This window comes from Gymnoscopelus braueri (assembly GCF_963280865.1).
Source record: "Gymnoscopelus braueri genome assembly, chromosome: 18".
NCBI lineage: Eukaryota > Metazoa > Chordata > Actinopteri > Myctophiformes > Myctophidae > Gymnoscopelus > Gymnoscopelus braueri.
Window position 1 is genome coordinate 12,549,830 of NC_137618.1, and position 9,742 is coordinate 12,559,571.

At 43.5% G+C, this 9,742-nt stretch overlaps 2 protein-coding genes across 2 annotated transcripts; both read right to left on the reverse strand.

The window, feature by feature from the left end:
• Positions 1-265: 265 nt before the first annotated feature.
• On the reverse strand, positions 266-1,429 carry LOC308106237 (zona pellucida-like domain-containing protein 1; the record flags this gene model as incomplete). Its single annotated transcript, XM_080457293.1, has 1 exon — positions 266-1,429. The coding sequence occupies one exon, from the start codon at positions 1,427-1,429 to the stop codon at positions 266-268; it is 1,164 nt and encodes a 387-aa protein (XP_080313419.1).
• A 6,827-nt stretch (positions 1,430-8,256) lies between these two features.
• On the reverse strand, positions 8,257-9,426 carry LOC308106238 (zona pellucida-like domain-containing protein 1; the record flags this gene model as incomplete). The annotated part of the gene is made up of 1 exon (XM_080457294.1): positions 8,257-9,426. The coding sequence occupies one exon, from the start codon at positions 9,424-9,426 to the stop codon at positions 8,257-8,259; it is 1,170 nt and encodes a 389-aa protein (XP_080313420.1).
• Positions 9,427-9,742: the final 316 nt, after the last annotated feature.

Genomic DNA, 9,742 nt, shown 5'->3' on the forward strand with positions numbered 1-9,742 from the left:
CTGTTGTGACTATAAAGTTGATTTACTGATTGATTGATTGATGCTGTAACATCTAAACGTCCACAGTAAATCACTTTCCTTCTTCATCTACAATTTGAATAGCCGTTTGTCTGTCTGGACGACAAACAAATAAATATCCCCAAAAACAACAGTGAGGTGAACCAAGCCCTCTCCTCCACCAGAAAAGTTAGACAAGCTGGCGGATATGGTACACCTCAAAAGACAGTATTTAGCAGTATTGAGCCTAGCTCAAGGAGGTTTTCTTTTAGTTCCTGAGCTTGTAAAAGACGGCAGCCATGCACAGGGCAACAATGCACACGAAAACTAAAACACCTACAGCAGCACCAAGCCCAGCTGACGAATTCTCATCATGGGTTTGCGTCAGTGGGGCTGATTGTGGGTGGCTGCTTTCCGTTCTGGTGGCGATCTCCGGGGAGGTGATGGTGTGCAGGTCGGCTGTCTCATCCTCCTCCGTGCTTCTTCTTCTTCTCCTGTTGTTGCATTGCATGAAGGTGCTGCAGGTGCTGACCTCGCATAGCCGGGTGATGCAGTGCAGGTAGTAGGTGGAGACGGTCTCGTTCTGCTGCTCCATGAAGCGGAATGCCGGGAAGGAGAAGCGGGCGCTCTGGCTGACACCGTTCTGGATGATGCTGGTGAGCTGGTCAACCCCGCAGGGCACAAACAGGTTGAAGAAGCTGGAGTTGCTAGGAAGTGGGGATATAGAGGCGTAGCACCGGTCCAGGAGCACATTGTACTGGCCCGTCAAGTTGGTGGCCTTCACCTCCACATAGACACTGCTCCTCAGCTCGACTCCATTCTGTGGCATCACCAGGGGGCTTGTGTACCCCTCATCGCTGAACAGTTCGAGGCGCAGGGTGCTGACAAAGCTGCCATTTTTGTCCTTCAAAGCAATAGAGGAGGCTGACACATCGATCTGGGTGTTGTTGATCAGGTACTCTAAGGGGTAGGCGCAGGAGTAAAAGTACTTCATCTCAGCATTGTAGGTGATTGTCCCTGTGGTGGGATCAGAGGATCGCACAATGCCACTGACGTTGACTGTCTGGATGTTGGAGAATTCTGAGAACACTCCTGTGCCGGCAGCGCTGGTCGTCCTGAAGTGACTTCCACAGGCATGGGTATTGTTCAAGGGGAAGTTGAAACGCACCACGGGTGGAGTGACAGATGTATCCAGGGTTCCCCTGCAGGCTTCCTCCGGATGATGGTTCACGATCATCAGTGACTCGTTGTAGCCGGTGTAGACGACAGGGCAGGCTTGGATCGCCAGACTGATGGAGTTGGTGCCACATGTCACCTCGATGTCAGTGACGTCTGGTCGCCGTGCTTCTCCCATTGTATTACAGTCACTCAATGTCAGTTGACTACTTCTTCCTATGATGGTGGCAACGATTAAAATAATGTGAAAATTCATCTTGGCTCTACAGCAGTGGTCCGCTCCTGTATCTGGAATCTCTGGATACCTTGTTTAGTCAGCTCTGAAGGCAAATGCAGGTTGATGCTAGTGATGGGTGTTCAGGAGTCTTTTATAGTATGTCTCTTTCACTGCGATTGGCTCAAAACAAGGTCAAAGAACTCAGCTATATGTTAACAATTGCATTGTATTAGGAGTAGGGCGGCAGCGTGGATTCATTCCCTGAGGGCAACAACCTGAAATCTGAAGAATATTATTTTCAAAATATAGATATCTATGACCTGCGTCACAGACAGGCTAAGCCGTCATGAATTAACATAACATATGGTACAGTAACCTATATATGATGAATTCCTGAAGATCCTATACAATTCTACCGGATGGAGCATGTGCTCCATCCATGAGAAATGACCCAGTATTGATAGTTTTATTGACACAGATTTGTACATATCGGTCAAAAGGTTCAAACTCAAGCTTGAGTTAATTTCCATTGAGGTCCTTTGAGAAATGTGTGTGTGTGAACTGAGTGCCACGTGTTGGGGGTGGGGGTGGGCGTAGCACAGACATACAACAAAATAAAATAAATATTAAATACATTCATACAATTTCCATTAGACTATTGCCAGTAATGGCACGAAACAACATGGTTACTGTATAATGGAACCTGCTACAACTCAACTAAGTGAAGGTTATAATTAGGTCCAGTAGGGATCATCTTTATCAGACATATACGTTGATTACCTAATGACTATGCTAGTTATTACACTCACTTAGTTTTTTGGCCAAATTTGGAGAATCCGAGCCTCATTGACTTTCATTATATAAAAAAAGTTAAATATTTCAAAAAGTATTGAACAGGTGTGAATAATACTTTGTGTGAGCCTTGTGACAAGTACATTTGGCTGTCCAGTAGTCTGCGAGGTTAGCTCTGTACAAACACACAGACCCTCTTACAGGCATTTTTGACATTCAGTTAGACGCTTTCATCAGGAATAATAATTTATTGCAATGCTATTGGCATTCAGTTTGGCGGTGTGACTCTAGTTCCTGTGATACTACAGATTATCTGTGCAAGCATGACATAGAAAATCTGAGAACACAAACCCCCCGGAAGCAGAGCATAAGATACAGAGTTATTGCATAACACAAACACTTTAACCCTCTGACATTTTGTTTTGTAATGCAATTTGAACTTGGTCATGGGTGTCCTGGCCGAGGGCATTAAGTTAACCCATTTAGACATGTTACTCCTATACGTTGTCATACGGTATACCTTTCAAGCTGGGAACGCCTCGGTGTCATTTTAGTTGTTGCTATATATCGCTGTTGTCGGGCAGAAAACTCATCATCTCAATATTCTGGAAACCTTTTGTGTTTTTCCATAAATTTAACGTCCTACAATCAAAAGTAGTAGATCCACAAGCACGAAACGCGGCGTGAAGCGACGCGTTTTAAGCTACTTTTGCTATTTTTGAATAGCAAAAGCAGGTTTATTTCCAAACAACTGCTGGGAAATAAACATTTTATACAGAGCATTAAAGGGATATTTCACTTTCAAACATATTTGGGATCATTTTAACATCTTGGGCTTTTGTGAGCACCCCAGTTGCTTGATTCAGTATTTAGATATTTGATATACATTTTATAGACACTCCCCCTTCCTACAGGGCCACATGCCACCGACCCATTGTAACTTCAAACTCCATTTTATGTTAGATTCATTGAAAATACCTGTCCTTTGTTCTGGTGACTGATATTGTTCTAATACGTGAAGGGGCCGTGTTTTTTTTTCAATTACTTTTTTTTAATTATATTTCTTTTTTTTAAATTGTTTTCATTTCCCCAAAAAATATGTAAAAGATAATGAGAAAATGTATTGTGAAAATTGTGCATTAGAATGACAATATCAGTCACCAGAACCAAGGACGGGTGTTTTCAATGAATCTAACATGGTTAAAATGGAGTTTGAATTTACAATGGGTTTGTATAGGAAGGGGGCAATGAATATCAAATATCTAAATACTGAATCAAGCAACTTAATAACTGTCTGCGGTGCTCACAAAAGCCTGAGTAGACGTTATAATGACCCCAAACTTGTTTGAAAGTGAAACATCCCTATAAAAGTGAGTTGCGAGCCCTCCGCTCTTAATACAACACCCGATTGAATACGAACACAGGGAGTGTTTGTGTGTGTGTGTGTGTGTGTGTGTGTGTGTGTGTGTGTGTGTGAGAGAGAGAGGGGGTATGGGGTCTGGTGGTGGAGGGAGTTGTGTGGGGTTATGTTGACCAATACACACCATTAGTGTTAAATTGGAGCTTGAAATTTACAATTTTATTGCCATCAAAATTTCACCCATTTACACACCGATGGTGGAGGAAACCATGCAAGGCACCTGATCATCGGGAGCAATTAGGGGTTCAGCGTCTTGCTCAAGGATGCTTCGACACTAATTCTGGGGGAACCCGGGATCGAACTGTGAACCTCGCAGTTGCCATCCGGCCGCTTTACCGGCCACTCTACCCCTGAGCCACTGCCGCCACCTCTACTCACACTTTCCAAAGACTGTCAAGCTTTTTCCAAAATACCAGATCTACAAGCTCATCACGCATCACATTGTAGATCGGCTTTTCTTTTGTATAGTTTGTATGACAGAGGGGGGTATGTCATGTGATGTGGGAGGTGGGGTGGCGGTGGAGTATGGGGGGTGTGTGTGTGTGTGTGTGTGTGTGTGTGTGTGTGTGTGTGTGTGTGTGTGTGTGTGTGTGTGTGTGTGTGTGTGTGTGTGTGTGTGTGTGTGTGTGTGTGTCTGTGTCTGTGTGTGTGTGTGTGTGTGTGTGTGTGTGGGGGGGAGTTTTGGAGCTTGCAGTGTACAAACGTTTTAGCATCAAAATATACTTTGAGTACCAACGTAATAGTATTCAAACTTTCAGAAAATAGCCAATCTACATGCTCATAACGCATCACATTGTAGATCGGCTGTATGTGGTTAATGTAGGTTTTGTATTAATAATAAAATCTGCAAAGTAACAAGTAACTAAAGCTGTCATATGCTGTAATTGTAGTGGAGAAGAGGTAACAAAAATAGAAAGGAAAGTAAAAGGTAATCTGCATTGTAAGCACTTGCATAGTACTTGAGTAAATATACTTAGTTAATTTGCAGAACCACATGGGGTATTTCTCCTCTGTCCTTCTCTCTCCCCACTAGCAAAACCCATTGGAAATGCATTGGGTGCTTAAAGTTAAATATTTCAGAAACTACAAATTATTTCAAAAAGAAAAGTACAAGCACACATGTCCACAGTAAGCTGGATTTTTTTTAAAGTTTGAATGGAGTTTCTAAGTGAAAGTATGTGGGAGTAGTTAGGTGCCATACTTTTGGGGGAGAAATAAATAGTGAAGATAGCTATAGTGGGCTCGCTGCTGCTGCAGCGAGCCCACAATAATATAAATGCACCATTTACTGTACCATTTACATTCACACACCAACAGTCAGTGAGGCACCAACCTGCTCATCGGGAGCAGTTAGGGGTTAGGTGTCTTGCTCAAGAATACTTCAAAATGGTAACCGGAACACTTGTCCCAAAACACACTCGCCCCCATTTATTTTCGCGGACTGCTCTCCCCCAGCAGTTATTATATTCTTGTATTCGTTAAACTGAGGTTATGAATACGTTTAGGGTTAGGCATAGTTTTAATGAGATTAAGTTTAGGAATAAGGTTAGGCCTAGGCATAGATTTACTGAGGTTACGTTTAGGAATAAGGTTAGGTTTAGGCATAGATTTACTGAGGTTACGTTCAGGAATGCCTGGTGGCGACTGTTCCGAGGTCGCCGGAGTTGACCCGGGGCTAGTGTGTTTTGGGGCGAGCGTTCTTGTATTCTTCAAAACACAGACAAACCTTCCAGCTCCCAGGTGTCGGCTCCACTGTACTGTAGCTCCTGAAACACTGTTGCCCCAAGGTATGTTGACATATTTTCTTATATTCATTGTTGATAGACTGCAAATACTTTATATTCATCCACTGTTGATAGACTACATACTGTGTGTATTCATGTATATCAGTGGTTTTCAAACTCTGTGCCTAAGGCACACCTATATTCATAGCGAAAATAGTTCATATGAAAGAAACCCAATAAGACCTGAGGCCGATTCTAGAAAGGCCCTCTAAATCCGTAGTTCTCAAACCTATTTGTGCCAAGGACACCCAAAATGATATTTATTGGGCTGCGGACCCCCCATTTGAAAATGTTTTGTGCCAGGGACCCCTAGAAGAAAAGATTTTTAAAAAAAAAATCTAAATCATTCAAACTTTCATAGATAGACTACATACTGTATATGAATTCACTGTTGATAGACTGTACATACTTTATTCAATCATACATTCACTGACAGCATGTATTAATTCATGTATCCGTTGTGTTTAGATGGTTGATAGATGCGTTGCCCTCAGTCGAGTGCATACTGTACTTTCGCCACCACTATGCAACTGTCAAGATGTCTATGTTCCAAATGAATCATTTTGCCCCTGGTCTTTATTGTGACATTGTTCTTTGAATTTTTTTGACACAAAAGTTAATCATCTTCCGATCATTCCCACCAAATGTCATAAAAAGCCAGCCATCTATGTTTGTGTGGAGTTACCCCCATGGAGACTACTGCTTGATTCCCATCCATTGCTCCAACAAACACTATTTCCTGTCGCAGGTGGAGAAGCCGACAGGAGAGGGTGATCTCTGTCGTTGCAGAGAACAGCCTGTTCAACAGGGAGTGAAACTGGGAGGGATGGCGTGTTCCTCCACATGCGTTACATCCTCCCTGCAGTGAAACTCCTCACTGTCAGGTGAAAAGAAACAGCTGGCGACTACATGTGTGTTGGCGGAGACGCCCTCCTCAGACCAACAACAGGGGTTTGGCAGTGATGGCATAAAACGTGAAAGAATTAAGGTACGAAGCTGGCCTACTGGCAGTGTGCACCAAGACATTTGGCACTGGTCCAGCGGTTTGAGAGATTAGCTCTGGACAAACAGAAACACAGAGCCTCTTATATAGACGACTAGCCTCCTGTGATGCGAGAGTGCGGACTAGCCAACAACAAACTCGGGACTCCTGAATCACTGCCCTCCAAGCCCTCCTGTCTAGCATCAGGGTCTTGAGTGTTGTTAGCTCCGCTGTCGCGCCGCATTGTGTCTATGTAGGTCAGGGGTGGGCAACTTTGATGATGGAGAGTATTTCCACACTCACGCCTGGGGGCCACATTGCATATCGACGTCATTCTAGTATGTCACACAAAAGTAGCAAAAATAGCTGATCTACAAGCTTGTAGATCTGCAATTTTAGCTATTATATGGTATTTTGGAATTGGAATCCTGAAAAGTTACATTTTTATTTAATTTCAAATGCATTTATTTATACTTAAGTTAGCTTTATGAACTTAAATACCGGTACAAATACATTGGACATAAAAAGTAATCAAACTAATAATATAGACTGAAGTAATTAAAGCGGGTCATGATTGCATGTTTGGAATTGGAACAGCTGAAATCAATACTGTATATCAGTATTCCAATATTAACCTGCGGGCCCACGTTTCTGATGATGTCCGCCCATGTTACACTAAGTGCCATTTGTAGCATTCTTTTGTTGACACCCTTCAATGGCTGTTCCTGTTGTACCAGACAAACTATAAAGCCTTTTATCCGTCGCTCGTTCCAGCTTCTACTCTGAGTGTGACTGTGCTTTTGTGGATTTGGCCGCTAGACTTTGGAATCGTCTTCCCCAATCCAACAGATCATCCGTTAACTGCTTCAAGCAGCATCTAAAAACATGTCTTCATAGATTAGCCTTTTTATTATAAATGTTTGGAGTTCTGTGCTCATTGGGGACATTTTCTCTGCTTGTTTTGCTGTAACACTCATCTGTCACATTTGTTTTTAATCCTACGTGTACTTCTGTTTGAATATCTCTTTTCTGTTATGTGTAGTGCTTTGTTTATGCCGTCACACGGCAGAAATTGCCGATCTACAAGCTCAATATACAAGATCGAAGCGTGTTGCATCGCAACGCCTTGTGAGCTTGTAAATTGGCAATTCTTAAAATAAATATCGAATTGTGTGGATCTCGGGATCCACATGGGAATGTGGTTCCAATGTGGATCTCAGACTTCATGTGAGCAGCCTGTGATGTCAGTGATCAAATTTGGGCCCAATCAGAGCCCTGTTGACTTCTATTATACAATTTAAGTTAAATATTTCAAAAAGTATGAAACATAATGTGGGTGAAAAATATCTTTATTTGATAGTTTTCAATTTCAAGCAAGATGATACATCAAATAAGTTAAACAGTAATACTGTACAATACATTGTCTTCACTTTCAAAACATTCCACAGACTTTCACACATTATAACTTATTTTTTCTATTTTCCAACTACCATTTCTTCCTCTTTTTTAAAAGCTTATTTATATACATTATATACATTTACTCCTACACTCACCTGTGCTTTATCGACTTGGACTATACTGAATACACAATTGCACATACAATGTGATTTAGCTGTTGTGACTATAAAGTTGATGTATTGATTGATTAATGCTGTAACATCTAAACGTCCACAGTAAATCACTTTCCTTCTTCATCTACAATTTGAATAGTCCTACACGGTTTAGCCGTTTGTCTGTCTGGACGACAAACAAATAAATATTCCCAAAAACAACAGTGAGGTGAACCAAGCCCTCTCCTCCACCAGAAAAGTTAGACAAGCTGGCGGATATGGAACACCTCAAAAGACAGTATTTAGCAGTATTGAGCCTAGCTCAAGGAGGTTTTCTTTTAGTTCCTGAGCTTGTAAAAGACGGCAGCCATACACAGGGCAACAATGCACACGAAAACTAAAACACCTACAGCAGCACCAAGCCCAGCTGACGAATTCTCATCATGGGCTTGCATCAGTGGGGCTGATTGTGGGTGGCTGCTTTCCGTTCGGGTGGCGATCTCCGGGGAGGTGATGGTGTGGAGGTCGGCTGTCTCATCATCCTCCGTGCTTCTTCTTCTTCTCCTGTTGTTGTTGTTGCATTGCATGAAGGTGCTGCAGGTGCTGACCTCGCATAGCCGGGTGATGCAGTGCAGGTAGTAGGTGGAGACGGTCTCGTTCTGCTGCTCCATGAAGCGGAATGCCGGAAAGGAGAAGCGGGCACTCTGGCTGACACCGTTCTGGATGATGCTGGTGAGCTGGTCAACCCCGCAGGGCACAAACAGGTTGAAGAAGCTGGAGTTGCTAGGAAGCGGGGAGATTGAGGCGTAGCACCGGTCCAGGAGCACATTGTACTGGCCCGTCAAGTTGGTGGCCTTCACCTCCACATAGACCCTGCTCCTCAGCTCGACTCCATTCTGTGGCATCACCAGGGGGCTTGTGTACTGTTCATCGCTGAACAGTTCCAGGCGCAGGGTGCTGACGAAGCTGCCATTTTTGTCCTTCAAAGCAATAGAGGAGGCTGACACATCGATCTGGGTGTTGTTGATCAGGTACTCTAAGGGGTAGGCGCAGGAGTAAAAGTACTTCATCTCAGCATTGTAGGTGATTGTCCCTGTGGTGGGATCAGAGGATCGCACAATGCCACTGACGTTGACTGTCTGGATGTTGGAGAACTCTGAGAACACTCCTGTGCCGGCAGCGCTGGTGGTCCTGAAGTGACTTCCACAGGCATGGGTATTGTTCAAGGGGAAGTTGAAACGCACCACGGGTGGAGTGACAGATGTATCCAGGGTTCCCCTGCAGGCTTCCTCCGGATGATGGTTCACGATCATCAGTGACTCGTTGTAGCCGGTGTAGACGACAGGGCAGGCTTGGATCGTCAGACTGATGGAGTTGGTGCCACATGTCACCTCGATGTCAGTGACATCTGGTCGCCGCGCTTCTCCCATTGTATTACAGTCACTCAATGACAGCTGACTACTTCTTCCTATGATGGTGGCAACGATTAAAATAATGTGAAAATTCATCTTGGCTCTACAGCAGTGGTCCGCTCCTGTATCTGGAATCTCTGGATACCTTGTTTAGTCAGCTCTGAAGGCAAACGCAGGTTGATGCTGGTGATGGGTGTTCAGGAGTCTTTTATAGTATGTCTCTTTCAATGCGATTGGCTCAAAACAAGGTCAAAGAACTCAGCTATATGTTAACAATTGCATTGTATTAGGAGTAGGGCGGCAGCGTGGATTCATTCCCTGAGGGCAACAACCTGAAATCTGAAGAATATTATTTTCAAAATATAGATATCTATGACCTGGGTCACAGACAGGCTAAGCCCTCATGAATTAA